General features: G+C 41.7%; 1 protein-coding gene across 2 annotated transcripts in view; it reads left to right on the forward strand.

The window, feature by feature from the left end:
- The window catches only part of grm3 (glutamate receptor, metabotropic 3), a 37,877-nt gene extending 22,726 nt beyond the window's left edge, over window positions 1–15,151 (forward strand). For both annotated transcript variants that reach the window (XM_086027976.1, XM_086027975.1), the window contains 7 exons: window positions 10,056–10,298; window positions 10,397–10,586; window positions 10,819–11,128; window positions 11,200–11,393; window positions 11,944–12,076; window positions 12,412–12,592; window positions 13,306–15,151. In XM_086027976.1, the coding sequence (XP_085884102.1) occupies window positions 10,056–10,298; window positions 10,397–10,586; window positions 10,819–11,128; window positions 11,200–11,393; window positions 11,944–12,076; window positions 12,412–12,592; window positions 13,306–13,382 (1,328 nt within the window). In that variant the 3' untranslated portion in view covers window positions 13,383–15,151. The remainder of the gene's footprint in view (window positions 1–10,055; window positions 10,299–10,396; window positions 10,587–10,818; window positions 11,129–11,199; window positions 11,394–11,943; window positions 12,077–12,411; window positions 12,593–13,305) is intronic.
- Window positions 15,152–15,468: the final 317 nt, after the last annotated feature.

Genomic DNA, 15,468 nt, shown 5'->3' on the forward strand with positions numbered 1-15,468 from the left:
GGGGGCTAAATTCCCAGGCCGCCGTTTGAAAACAGTCCATGAGTGTGTGTTGCTTTCGGCGCACTGCTGCTGCTGCTGCATGCGGTGTGTGTTCACATTCTGTTCATCTCGCCGGTTGCTATGGTAATCAAGCAGGCAGTGTTGCCAATTGTTGAGAGTCATCCGGTCGATCACGTGAAGGGCCCCGTTGCTGGCCACACAAGTATGTGTGTGTGTATATATACATATATATATATATATATATATATATATATATATTTATATATATATAGGAATTTGACACACACATAGACAGAAGCTGTATTTGTTTGTTTGCTTTTTACAAAGGCAGCTTGTTTTTGTAGACTAGCATGAAATTGCAGACACGCAACCCACACAGAAACACACACATCTACCAGCTATCAACCACCCACTCCCCTCCTCTGATGTGCAGCAAACGCATCACACACACACGCACACACACACATTTATTTGCATTTTATAGCGTTTGGTGCTGAGTGAAAGCCTATGTCAAATAAGTCCCGCCCACCACTGGTTTTAGCCTTATTTTCCGTCATATATTTGTTGGAACCAAGCTGAGTATTAACTCAGTCACAGTCAGATTTTTTTATTTAGATTTTGCACCGCAAGGTGGTTGATGGACTTAAACATGTATTCATTGCGCTAGCAAGTGTAGTTTCGAGTGTGAGTTGCATGCTAAGGCCTAAGAAAGTGATGTTGTAGCTCAATCCTATATTTATAACGTGATGATGTGTGTTTCAGCTATCATTTTTGTCCGATGTTTATGGGGGCCAACTTTAGAAAGTGTGTTTAAGATGAACGTGTCCTTATATCTCTGTCAGGACCAAATTAACAATATGTATAAGCCTGACCTGTTGTCATTTATTTATGGGGACTAAGCTGAGTATTATTTCTGCCAAAGTCTTGTTTTCTACTTTAACTGGTTTGCGGTTTCTATAACATGCAGTCTGTGAACTTAGACATGTATTCATTGGGCCATCGATGAGGAGGGCCCAATTGCAGAGAGGGAGACAGGGTGGTAGGAAATGTGATTATTTTATTGAACCAAAGCTGTAAGCAGGGAGCAGTGGTCCAAAGACGGCTGTCCCAGGTCAGGGAATGGAATGGAATCCAGTTGGTTGCAGGGCACAGGGCTGGCAGGCAAGGAGCAGGGAAAAAACAATCTGAAGAATGCAGGGAACAAGACAGAGTCAGGATTTGCAAAACTACTTGGTAACAAGAAAAAATGGCTGGATGCGCAAACTCGTGAATGGGTGAGTTGATCTGGCGACCAAGTGGAGTCAGGGACCGGCGCAAGTAGCACACTGATGAAGATTGGTTTCACCTGGCCCCAGCACCACTCGTCTCCTTGATACTGACAGATGACATGCCCGCACACACACGCGCACACACACCCACACACACGCGCAGGGAGGGGCTCAAGGCACAGAGCCAGGAGAACCAACAACCGAAAGGAGCTTCAAGGAGGAGCTACGCGCCAAGACATGAAAAAGTGATTCAAATATCATGTCAGAGTTTTATTCGCCCAAAGCAATTGTGTGTGTTTATATTATGGGCTTGACAGACTTAAACATTTTCACTGTGCCTGCCAGAGGAGCTTTGAGGAGGAGTTGCGCTTAAAGATTCACACAAGTGATTTGCATGGCATATTACTGGTTTTATTCTCCCCAAAGAGAAGGTGTGCGTTTTAGTTACATAGTACGCGTCTAATGTTTAGCACATCTGTCTCACACGTCTGAGCTTCTGGGTTCAAATCGTACTTTCTCAATGATACCAAGTTGAAATTTGGAATCTGGGCGATAAAAGAATGTGCATGTGTGTGTATTAGCAGAGGCGGCGTGCCTCCAGGGCCATATTGAGCAGCAGGGCTCACTGCGACGTTTGGATGCTCGAGAACAACCTTCCTCATCTGCTCCCCCTCCGTCTCTGTCGCTCTCTTCCTCATCCCTCCATCCCTCCACATCTCTCTCTCAGACTCCCTCCTCCTTCCCTTTCACACCCAGAAAGTGTTCTCTCGCACATTCAAAAACAGCACATCCCACTCAGACTTCACAAGGTTGCTCTCCTGCCTTCGCCACCTCTCTGCGTCAGTCGGTTTGTCGCCCGCTTCATCCTTTTCTCCATCTGTCCGTCCAGCCATCCTTCGAGCATTCCTCAACTGAACGCCGCCACCCGTATCTCCTGTCCCCATTCTTTCCCTTTTCTCTCGCCACTTTTCTTTGCCCTTATCTTGTCTCTCAGCTCGGCCCCCCTCCTGGCTCCTCTTATAGCCTTTTGTCTCTCGTATCTCGGCTAGCTTCCTAGCGCACCTTTCCGTCTATGCATCGCTCTACCTTGTTTTAGTCTTCCCACCCTTGTGTGTTGCCGCTGCTGCTCATTTCCCCCCGGGGGACCGACTCCGCAGGGAGAACAAATATAGCAACCGTGTGTTTCGGGGTGTGCACGTTTGTGACATATGAGTGCATCCCCAGGTCCAGATCTGTAAGCGTGTCCCTTTTATGCTCTGTGCATTGGCCACAGGTGTACTAAGGTCATCAACCCTCTGGAGTAAATATAAAAAGAGGTTTTTGTCGATGAAATGTTGGTCATAGCATCTGCGGAGCATTGATGGTTCTTTATGTTTTATGTGGAGCAGGTGTATGCTTACATATACTCATGCCATGACTTGTAAGGAATTCTATTTGGTAACTTAAGACGGTGTTTACAATGGATTTTATTAAAATGTATTTCATGTAGATTAAATACAAACTGCACCTTAATAAATGTTTATATAAAACCTTTCTGAAAGATTTCATGCAAATATAGTGAAATTACAGGTTAAAGACAACTGAACTGTACATGTGTACCACTTGTACCATACAGTCATTTCAGAATCACTTATATATAGTATTCTTATATACCCATTGTTACATTGATAAAATCAACGACCTATGCAGTATGTTCCATCCATCTATCCGTTATCCACACGAGGGTGTACACCCTGGACTGGTTGCCAGCCAATCGCAGGGCACACATAGACAAACAGCAACCATTCACACTCCCAAACACACCTAGGGACAATATTGCGTGTTCAATTAACCTATCATGCCTGTTTTTGGAATCTGTGAGGAAACCGGAGTATACCTGGAAAAAAAAAACATGCAAGCACGGGGAGACAATGCCAGTCTTGCCACTTCACCGCCACTTATCTTTGAAAATAAAGTTCGAATATAGGGTTCTATTTACCAATAAATCTTTCTCAGTATAGCAGAAAATGTTTGCATCCAAATTATTAGCCAAAAAACCATCATGGCAGCGTTTGTAATCAAGTTTATAGTAATGAAGTTTTGCATTAAGCTCTATCACTCTCTTATTTTCTAGTTGAGATGGTTTGGATTTTGCCTCACTTTGACAGATTTAAACAGGTGTTCATTGTGCGAGAGCACTTATGACACATAGATTTCTGTTAAACTAAGAGGGTTTAAAAGGTGAGTTTCAATTCAAATGCAGTCTTATTTTCATGTCTAACTTGTTTGGGTTTTGCACCACATAATGCGGTTGACGGATGTAAACATGTATTCATTGTGCTGGCGAGAGGAGCTTTGAGGAGGAACTGCACAGCAAGACATGAGAAACTTATTTACACAATCAACCCCATCTGGGTTTTTCTTCAATTATTGGAGTTAGCATATGTGAGTGAGTTACTCATGATGCAGTTTACAGACTTCAAAATGTATTCACTGTGCCGGTAAACTGGCGACAATCAATAATCAATCCTTTTATTATATCGCAATTTTACTGCAAATGCAATGAGCAGTTCAGCCCTAATATGCGGTACAGTCTAGTAATGTATTGTAATGTTGTCTACCCTCTTGCCTAATTACCATTTCAAATTTGCATCACACAAAGAAAAGCGAAGTCAAACTGGTCACCTTAATCTCTTCACTTTTAGATGACTTTTTCCAGCCACTAAATTCTTTTGTCGTCGTCTCTCGCTATCTCCTGTTCTCTCTCGCTGCCCTCTTTTAATACCCACAATCCCCCCTGGGCAAGACTTAGCCTGACATGCTCGAGAACATAATTAATTACTCATTCTGAATGGAAAAGCCTCTTTTCACCACACCCCTAATCTTGAATAATAAGCACTTTCTCATTTTGGATACTTGCTGTAGGACATTGTGTGCCGCTTGCTCTCATGGTACCCTTTTTTTTTTTTTTGCCACAATTTCATCATCCTACATTATCATTGTATGCTCAGATATCACAATCGCACCTCTGACCTTAATTTTTTTTTAGCACATTCCTTTACAACCAGCAGCTTTTCTTTTGAATAGAAGAGTGTCGTTCCCTTGTTACCCGCACGCTGGAGAGCGCATGAAAGCTCGGAAACACCTTTGAATCCGAACTTAGTGAAATTGCTTTTAGACATGCTTTTGGTTAGTTTGTTTTAATGGAGGTAAGGGCCATCATAAAATGAAAAGTTATGCAGTTTCAAGTCTCTGAGCGGTGTGGAAGAGTCACGCTTAGTCATTTGGGGCGAGACTAACGCCATCTGCAAGCATGGTTCACCTTTGCAGCCTAATGTAAACACACATTTTCCCGCTATTGGCACTATTGATACGGCTTATACTAGTAACATTAGCTGCTGGCTGATGTAGTGTTATCTTGCGTTAGGGGCTCCTCACTATGATATAATGGTATAAAGGGACCTTGACTTACAAATTAGTTTGCGACCATATTTGTAACTCATATCACTTAAAGCAACTTTCTCAGTTAAAACCCCCTCAAATGTTTTTTTAATGTTTCTAATGATTCGCTGTAGAACATGGGTTGAACGTTTCACCAAAAATTCTGTTTTCTGACCAAAAAAACTGAGCAAATAGCTTTTTATTAAAAGCATAAAGAATGTCAAACGATACAGTGACTTTGACGCTAATATTTTTTGTTTTTGTGTCAACTAAATGATAGAATAACAAACACAATACTGAGAAAAGGTTTGCAATAGCAAAATATTTTTTTAACATACTCTAAACTAAAATGACAACTAAAAAAATTAACCATGCGAAATGCTTACGGCACAGCCCAGGTTGAAAGTCAGTGGCTTTTTGACATGGCATTCATCATTCACTCCATGAGCCACATCATCTTTTCTCACAATCGCGACACTTTATACTACCTACCATGTTACGTATACCGTAATTTCCGGACTACAAAACGCACCTGATTAAAAGCTGCAATAGCTAAATTCAGTAAAAAAAACACATTTGTACTCTATATTATAAAATGGGATATTTGCACAAAAAGGGGTCACACAGATGGATTAAAAAAAACGTACTTACCTTACCTACTTAAAAATATATATACTGTGTATATATATATATATATATATATATATATATATATATATATCCATCCATCCATTATCTATACCGCTTCTCCTCACAAGGGTCGCGGGGCGTGCTGGAGCCTATCCCAGCTGTCTTTGGGCAGTAGGCGGGGGACACCCTGAACTGGTTGCCAGCCAATCGCAGGGCACACAGAGACAAACATCCGCACTCACAATCACACCTAGGGCCAATTTTAGAGTATCCAATCAACTTACCATGCATGTTTTTGGAATGCGGGAGGAAACCGGAGTGCCCGGAGAAAACCCACGCAGGCACGGGGAGAACATGCAAACTCCACACAGGGAGGCCGGAGCCGGGATCGAACCCACGACCTCTGAACTGTGAGGCGGACGTGCTAACCAGTCGACCACCGTGCCGCCCATATATATATATATATATATATATGTGTATATATATATATATATATATATATATATATATATATATATATATATATATATATATATATATATATATATATATATATATATATATATATATATATATATATGTGTGTGTGTTGAACTTGACATCGGCCAGTCATTTTGACGCAGGTTCAGGGTTAGCACTAACATCAGCCCTTGGCATCAGGCCGTAGCCCAAAGCGCTGCCACACACTATGACGGCTGGTCACATTGAACACAGCTCAACATCTGTCAGTCTCAGAGGTTGTCGGTAGCCGTTACACACCTCTTGCTGTGCAAAACAATCCAGTCAAGCAAGGTCGTTGGTGTTAGTTATGGCTAATGTTCCATAAAATGGGACCTCTCTTTAGTTTTCGTTATACACACACTAATTAGGCTTCAGCACAGATTCTGATAGACGCCGTTATGATAATCAACGGCCAACTGTTGTGGTGGTGTGTATGAATGTCTAATAGGAGGCGGGCCGGGCTTGTCTTATTGCTTTAGTGTTATTAACAGACTTTATTATCTGCAAACTTGGCAGTTTAATTGATTCATATCTCCTCCTCTTCGTCTGCAGATATTATCAGCGCTTATTTAAATCATTTTCATTTAGCTGTCACCCCAACATTTACCGCCTACCCCCCCAAACTCTGAAATAGACTTGACAAGGAGAATTTCCTGTGACGGAGACGCGAGGGTTATGTTGTCCCCGTGATTTATGGATTTCATAAAAGTCCCAACTCCCGCCACCGTTGGAGCAGCTTTTCGACACTAGCACAGATTTCAATTTAAATGCCACTCACAGCCCAGTCCCAGCTAGCTTGCGTCGTCCAACACACAAGCTGGAGCCAGCAGTCTCCGTTGGCACAAACGACAACCGTCAGTAGCTGGAAAGGGACACAAAATTAGGAACACTTCACAAATGCTTTCAGGAAATCGCTGGTTATGAGACATATTTGCAGCTACTGCTTTTATAATTCATCCATTTTTCATAATACAGAGGTACCGGTTAGGGTTTCAAACTAAGTGTTTTGCCAGCAAATAATAGAGCATCGGTAATGGATTCTCATGAAAGGTGCAAGGCCAAAGGTCATGTTCTGACCTGTCCTGGCTGCTACCACGTCATCATTTGACGTTATTTTTGTCAAATCGGCGAGTCGTTACTGTGTCAAATCTGACATTACCTTGTTTCCAAACCCGCACTTCTTAGGTCCTCCTTTTCCTGGTGGGCTTCTCCATTACCGTTCCCGTTCGACGCCAATGTTCCAATCTAGCTCAATGTCCTCCGGGTCCACGCTAATCCTCTCCTAACAACTTGTGTACAAACCAATTTGGCGCTTTTCCTCAATGTAGCGCCCTCACAGAGGAGCCCCCAAAGCCAATTCCATCAGCGAGTGGGCAGCAAGAGCGATGCCCAGGGATCTCGTGCTCTGCCTCCACGCCTCCATGATTTTACGGGCCCTTTGTTAACGACGCATTTCGGTATGAGGTGTTGTCAGATCTCATTGCGGAGCTGTGATGTTTGTGCCGATGTTGCCTCGGGGACAGATTGGAGGCCATTGATAGAGGCAGACATGGCCAAGCATAGCAGGCGTTTATAGCCTCTTTGCAAATACTTGATGAAAACGTCTCGCTGTGAGTTTTTCAGCCTCGCAGAACACAGGCACGACTTTATTATTAGGACCCGAGCACCAGGTCTTGCCAAAGTTGCACCGTCTGCAAAGTTAGAAGAATTAACCCCCGACACCAGTTTCTCCGATTGACACAGAATTCAGTGGTCATGTCTATCGTAACATGATGCACGAAAAGGTCTTAAAGTAGAAATCAACCCCAAGATTTTCTTTGCAATAATATGTACTTTGTGCCTTCACTAGTCAAAACACAACATTCTGAGTAACATTGTGTTTGTGGAATATGAGTTAAGCAGTCAAATCCACCTGTTTTAGCCATCTCAGCGGGCGGCCATTTTGCCACTTGGTGTCGACTGAAAATGACATCACAGTTGCTCAGGTAACGAACAATCATGGCTCAGCTTCAGAAAACAGGAGAGCTGTGATTGGTTGTTGCTTACTAATCAGAATGCCATGTTTATACCAATGAAGGTACATTGAATTTTTTTAGGTTGACTTCCCCTTTAACCCTTGCTCGTAATTGAAAAAGAGGGCACTTTCTGCCAAATATCAAGATCAAGATCATGATCACTGTTGCCACAGTTACCTTGAGAAAGTGACTTGGTTGATTATTTGAGTTTAAAAGTAACTTATTACTTAACCAATCACCTGATTTAAAAAGTAACTAAGTTAGATTAGATTACAAATTACTTTATTAGCAAAAATTGATGTTTGTCAGTACTTAATTAAAAGTGCATTTTTATCAGTGACATTCAAGAAAAAAATGTTTTTAATGACAAATACAATAAATTATTTTTTTTTACTTAACATTAGTAAATATTTTTCATATAAAAATCAGTCTTTCTGGATTTCACATAACATAATTTGATACCTTGTTTTTAGAAAATAAAATAAGACTCTTTATAGACATTACTTAATGTAATATTTAATAAAATAATAAATAAAGTTTTGGCCTGATGCATTTAACTGTTAAAACAGTATTGTAGCGGCAAAACTTAACATGCACAATGTACATTGTTTATAAATATAATAACTTAATTTGGGATCTCCTACTGTCACACAGTCTTGTGGGTCTTTCTCTTTAACCCATTAAAGCCAAAAGCGCCCGGCTCAACAGCTCCCCAAAACCTAAGGTCGTCTTTGGAATTTCCCTTGGAAACCTAAAGTTTTCCCAGAAATTCAACACCTACAAAATAATTAATATCTCAGCCCCTGTAGTAGACAGAAACATAATTCCAAAAGATTTTGAGACCTTAGACATGTGGCTTGCACACAGGTCCGAGTTTATTAATCTTTACTGTTTCAATCAAAGAAGTAAAAATAAAGTGTCAGTGTAAGAGAAGCACTATTTTTAATTTTAAAAATCGAGGGGATATACCAACCTCTATTTTGTTTCAAAGACGTCGATATTGTCATTGTCTACAAACGAATTTCTTAACCATATATCACGTTCGACTGGTTCTACTGGTTCAAAGTCCACAAGCGCATCATCTATATCGCTGCTGTTACTCGAAAGAATTCCAGAACATCCTCTGCAGGCTCACAACACCGTCACGTGTATATTCTTATTCGTGTATACTCTCAAACTCAAAATATTGACTGGATTTCCAATCTGAATCTCCTCACCTTCCTTTCACTGTAGTTTCCCTTCCTTATGGATCGTATAATGTACAGTTGTTTTCTGTCTGTCTTTAGGTAGGAATAGGGTCTCCTCCTATAATTTATTATTTGTTAACTATTAGTTTTGTTGCACATACATGCGTGAGTAATCACCGTAATTAAACAACATGTGATCTTTATTGAAGGGTTGTCAAATGATTATCATTGCTACACCCAGGAGGCAGTTGGCTATAATTGCCTTTGCTGGTGGACAGTAAATTGCAGTGAAATATAGGTTGCCTGCTCGTCAATGCTGGTAATTGCAATGCAGTAATGGTTTGTGATTCAAGTAACTGCAAACAGATTATTTGCTGGAGAGAAGTAGTTTGGTAAATTGTTACTGTAAAAGGTGGATATAATAGAGTAACTCGTTACTTTCTAACACATTACCCCGGCATCACTGATCATAACAGGGTGCAAAAAAAAAGGCCTATATCAAATTCCTATCAGGAAATTCACCCAAAATCAGCCCCTGCACCTCAATAGTCCCCAAACTCACACATTTTCATAAACATGTGAGATGTGTATTTCACTTATTTTAGGGGTTGAGAATATAACGCTCAAAATCTCACTCAGTAGCGCCCCCTGAATTATATATTAAAAAAAACAGCACCTGACACCTGACTGAAATTCGGTGATGTCTATCATAACATTACGCATAAGAAAAGTCTCAAGTACTCATACCAGAAATAAAACAGGAAGTTGGCCATTTCCAAATTCCAGGGCTCATATTTTGACAAACTCCGACGAAACGGACCAATCGGAAGCAATACTCCTAGACAGACAGGTGATGCTAAATTGTAAAGCATTTCTGCCTATGCCTAATGTGGGCGGAATATGGCGTCTAAGTTTCATGGTCGTTTTGAGGATTCAAAAAGGTGCAAGGGCCCGGTCATCACTGCTCGCAGCTTTAATTGTCTCATGGCGTGATTCTTTGTAATTGTCCACTCATCATTTAATTTCTTCTTCAGCCCCGTTCCTCCCCGCCAGCAGCGAGACAGCCGTCAAGTTCGACTCCCAGGGCGACGGCGTGGGCCGCTACAACATTTTCAGCTACCAGCGCTCTGGCGAGCGCTACACTTACGCGCCGGTTGGCGAATGGGCTGAGAGTCTGAGTCTTAATGGCGGTCTGATTCAGTGGCCCAGGGAGGCGGCACCCACCTCGCAGTGCAGCGACCCTTGCGAGCGCAACGAGATGAAGAAAATGCAGGCAGGTGGGAGAGCCGTTGCTTGCATCTTCAACACACTTTATCAGACGGAGAGCAGATCAAATCCTATCGCCGTTCTTTTTTTTTTTCTGTATGCATCCCAGGCGAGTACTGTTGCTGGATCTGTACCGCATGCGAGCCTCATGAATACCTGGCTGACGAGTTCACGTGCTCGCCCTGCGATCCGGGTCAGTGGCCCACCGATGACCTGACATCCTGCTACGAGCTTCCCGAGGATTACATCATGTGGGAAGACGCGTGGGCCATCGGGCCCATTACCATTGCTTGTGTGGGGTGAGTGATGACGGCAGTGATGCATCTTGTCCGCTCTCACTTTGACCCAAGCAGATTAGACGGTTTAAAACCTTTAGAAAATGATCACGGTGCTCACTTGGTTATGATAGAGGTATGTTTAATATTCTGGATGTGGTACTTGAAGGAAAAAAGTGTACATGCCTGGTATAGGAATTGCATCCACTAACGCTAACTGATATGCATGGATGCTATGTTAAATCTACCCCTTTAGCTTCATGTGCACGGGCTTGGTGCTGTGGGTGTTGGTCCGTCACAATGACACACCATTGGTGAAGGCGTCGGGCCGCGAGTTGTGCTACATCCTCCTCATGGGCGTCTTCATGTCGTACGCCATGACCTTCCTTTTCCTGGCCAAGCCGTCGCCGGCCATCTGCGCCCTGCGCCGCCTTGGCCTGGGCACATCCTTCGCCGTCTGCTACTCTGCGCTGCTCACCAAGACCAACCGCATCGCCCGGATCTTCGGCGGCGTCAAGGACGGAGCGGGCGCTGCCAGGCCGCGCTTCATCAGCCCGTCTTCTCAGGTCAGCCGAGGCCAAAATTGTGACATTAGGTTACACAGTTCAATGAGATCCTAACTCTGCTTGCGTCGCAGGTCTTCATTTGCCTGAGCCTGATTTCGGTGCAGTTGGTGATGGTGTCCGTGTGGCTGTTGCTGGAAGTTCCGGGCACGCGGCGCTTCACGCTGCCCGAGCGCCGGCAGACGGTCATCCTCAAGTGCAACGTGCGCGACGCCAGCATGCTGCTGTCGCTCAGCTATGACGTACTCCTGGTCATCCTGTGTACTGTGTAAGAGTCGTCCCCTGATTGTTGTTCATTTGTTTTTGACAGGAGTAGAAAAAGTAATGGCATTCTTTTTTTCAGACACTTTTGTAAAAATAGGCAAGTAAAAGTAGAAGTAGCCTACTGATTATACACTCACGTAAAAGGGAAGTCAACCCAAAGATTTTTTTTCCGAAATATGTTTTAGGCCCACTAGTTGAGACAAGGCATTCTGTTTAATATTGCGTTTGTGGAATATGAGTTAAGCAGCAAAATGCACCCGCTTTTAGCCATCTCAGGGGGCGGCCATTTCGCCACTTTTGTCAACTGAAAATTACATCACACACCTCAGGGCTCAGGTAACGACCAATCACAGCTGAGCAACTGTAACGTCATTTTCAGTCAACAGAAGTGACAAAATGGCCGCCCCCTCAGAGTAAAAAGTCATCAGAAAAATAAATAATCAAGTAAAGTACAGACACCTGAAAAATCTACTTACATACAATAAATAAACTATTTGCACTAGATTACTTGCCACCACTGGTTTCTAAATATGAAATGATTGTTTCCCACGCAGCTATGCCTTCAAGACCAGGAAGTGCCCCGAGAACTTCAACGAGGCAAAGTTTATTGGCTTCACCATGTACACCACCTGCATCATCTGGCTGGCCTTTCTGCCCATCTTCTATGTCACGTCCAGTGACTACAGAGTACCTACCACCTTTCACTAAACACAAACATAATAACATAATTTCTCCTGTTCAAAAAATTGATACCAATGACATCATCCTGACAGCTGACTTGACTTATTAGAATAAAAAAAAAACATATGGGTCAACTAAGTTTCTGGACAGTTAAACACAAAAATTGTTAGCCTAGTGCCTCAGTCATTTTGGAACATTTTCTGTATACAAGAAAAAAACAACAACAAACTTTCCAGTTAGAGTTACTCAGGCTGCCAACACAGAGCAAAAAAAAAAATCAACAAATCAAATACTCATGTCCTGTTAAAGGATTGTTGACATTATGACGGATGTGCTTTCAGGTCCAGACGACCACCATGTGCATCTCGGTGAGTCTGAGTGGCTTCGTGGTGCTGGGGTGCATGTTTGCCCCCAAGGTTCACATCATCATGTTCCAGCCCCAGAAGAACGTCACCAGTCACAGACTCAACCTCAACCGCTTCAGCGTCAGCGGGGCGGCCGTCGCCTCCTACGCCTCTCACGGTATGGTGTCAAACTCGAGGCCAGAGGGCCATTTCTTTGCGGCACTCTGAAGCAAATAAAATGTTTGCACTTCATGTTTCTTGCTGAAAGGATTGTTCCTTTTATTTTGGCAGAAAATCTGTACTGAAATTGCAAATTGAAACATGCAATTTACCTCGCAACTGCCGTTGTATGGGCCCTTGTCTCCCGTTTGTAAAAAGTTACTCACGCAGAGATCAGTATTTTTTTGTAAATGCCAATAATTATTAAAATTAAAATAATAATTGCCAATAATCAACTCAACATTTATCCATGGCTTTAGCTGCCCAAAAAGGTGCCTGATGCAGAATTACAGCCTGGGATGGGCTGGAGGGGCAAATGTTACATATTATAGCTTTATCTATTTATGTGGCATAATTTCCCCTGACTTTTGATTTCACATTAAATTTGCTGTTGACAATATTTACCAGGGGTGTCAAACTCATTTTCATCACGAGCCACATTGCAGCTACTGTCATACCTTACAGAATAATAAGTTGGGTGGAAAATATTAGGGACAGCTAAATATTAGGGTCAGCTAAAAGTGCAGTAAATCAATACAAAGATATGTTTTTCAGCTTTTAGGCATTTTTCCCAGGTTAGCTACCACTACCACCAATCAAGGAAACCCTTTAAGAAAATTGTCTGTAAATAGCAAATGTCATTTCTGAAATGCGATTTTATTTTGTTTGCAGCTTCCGTCAGCGCCCACTACGTCCCGACCGTGTGCAACGGCAGAGAGATTGTCGACTCCACCACTTCGTCTCTGTGACCGTGCTCCCCACACCAACCCCGATGCCCTGCGACTGTTAGCCCCGCCCACTTAGACCCTACGAGCCAATGAGGTTTCATTGGCCAACCTAATGTTGCAGTCTCCCAAACCGTCCGGTCCATGCAGTGTAGAAAGTGTGTAACTATAATTAAATTATTTTCTAAAAGGTTTGTAAATACGTGGAATGGACATTGTTGTAAGTAGACTACAAAAAAGGACAAAAAAAACATTTTTAGGAGGATCTTTTGGAGCCTTTTGTTCTTTTGATAGATTTGTTATTATGATGTAAATAGGTTCATGATGGTGGTAAGGAAGCGGACCCTTGCAATACCCCACTGACTTTTTATTATTATGATGATTATTCTCATGGTCTTTTTGTAGGTTCTCATTGTAATAATGATAATAATACTCCAACGTATGCATTTCTAGTGTGTACCTTTTTGTGTTGAATGGCCCACGGTTGAAACAGCACAATGTGTGGGACAGTATTTGAGCAGGACTGAATGTGAGCGCAATGGACAACATGTACAAAAACAAAACAAAAACAAAAAAACAACATTACATGTAAATTTTCATAGATTATGTTGCTTTTGATACTTTTGTTTTTATATAAAAGAAATCGTTTAATCATAGAATCCCTTTATTGAAATGGCCATAGTTACACACGTGTGTTCACCCAAGCAATCAGGGCCGCCTTTACCAACGGATTTACCTGAGCTTGAGCCCAGGGGCCTACGGAAATATTATACAACAACGTTTTTGCTATTAAGAAACATACGTTTAAATATGAACCGCTCTAAAAGTGCACTTGGATATAATGCAAAATAATATATTGCGCCACTGAGAACTAGAGTGGGCTAAGTCCATTTTTTTGTCTCTTTGTGAAGGTTTATGGCTGCATTAAATAAACCCTGTAAGATTTATAACTTGGTAATTTATATGACAATGGATACATCTTGTGGATGCTTATTATTATTATTTGACCTCCAATTTTTGGAAAAATGTTTGACTTTGATGAACTAAAACAACACTTTTATCCTTAACTGAGGTACTGCTATCCTCTTCATAGATTGTATCCCAGTTAGTATCAGCTAAATTGCCTGAATGAAGAGAAACAAACTGGATTAGAAAAACAAAATGTTTAGTGAAATAGTGGTCCAAGGTCAAACATTTGTAAAAGACACTAAGATGCAATGGCACTCAAGCTCAAGCACTGCTTACTTTCTGATTATCCTATCAATATCTGAAACTCACTTTTGAGGATTTCGGTAAAATGTTGCACTGGTGAATCAGGAAAAGTGTAGATCGGACTGCCCCCGAATGTCAAAATTGGAACCATACTTTCATTTAGAGCAGTATAAGGTTTACAAAAATGGAGTTAGCCCACTGTCATTCTGAGTGGCTCTATTGAAATGAAACTTGTGCTTGGATGAACACATGTTGTGTTGGAGGAGACAGATGATTGCTAGCTGCTTCTTTTTCTGATTTGTCTTCTTGTGTGTCTGTGATTTTTTTTTTATATGGCAATGTGCCTTATTATGTATGTGTGATAGAGCTCGGTTGGAGATTGTCAAAGGTCACTTTTTAAACATTTCAAAACAAACAAAAAAGTGACCTACACTATGCCAGTTTAGCATTTTCCCTCTTCCTTCCTTGTCCATCTTGCAATTAAAAGCACATCAAGCGTTGACGTGTTTATGGTCCATGTTTGCGTTGAAATTATTGAAGTGTGCAGTGTAATAGCGTGTATTAAATGGGCACTGGATGGAGCAGCTGGATGGTAGAAGAGTGACCCCACACAACACAAACACAACAAGAAAAATACAACAGAATTATGTCAAATACAACATATCACAAATACAACAACACGCAAAACAACACATGTACTGTAATATGAACAACATACAACACCAGACAAATAAACCACAACACAAACAACTGAAACACAACACAACTCAACAAAAACATTAAAATACAAAAAAAAAAACACCAACACTTACACAAACATACAATCAACACAACAACAAAAATTACACACAAAGCACATACAAATGGTCAAGCAATTGCAATGCAGTATAGTAAAAGT

This window comes from Filicampus tigris, chromosome 4, assembly GCF_054856515.1.
Source record: "Filicampus tigris isolate MCC_2025a chromosome 4, RoL_Ftig_1.0, whole genome shotgun sequence".
Classification (NCBI taxonomy): domain Eukaryota; kingdom Metazoa; phylum Chordata; class Actinopteri; order Syngnathiformes; family Syngnathidae; genus Filicampus; species Filicampus tigris.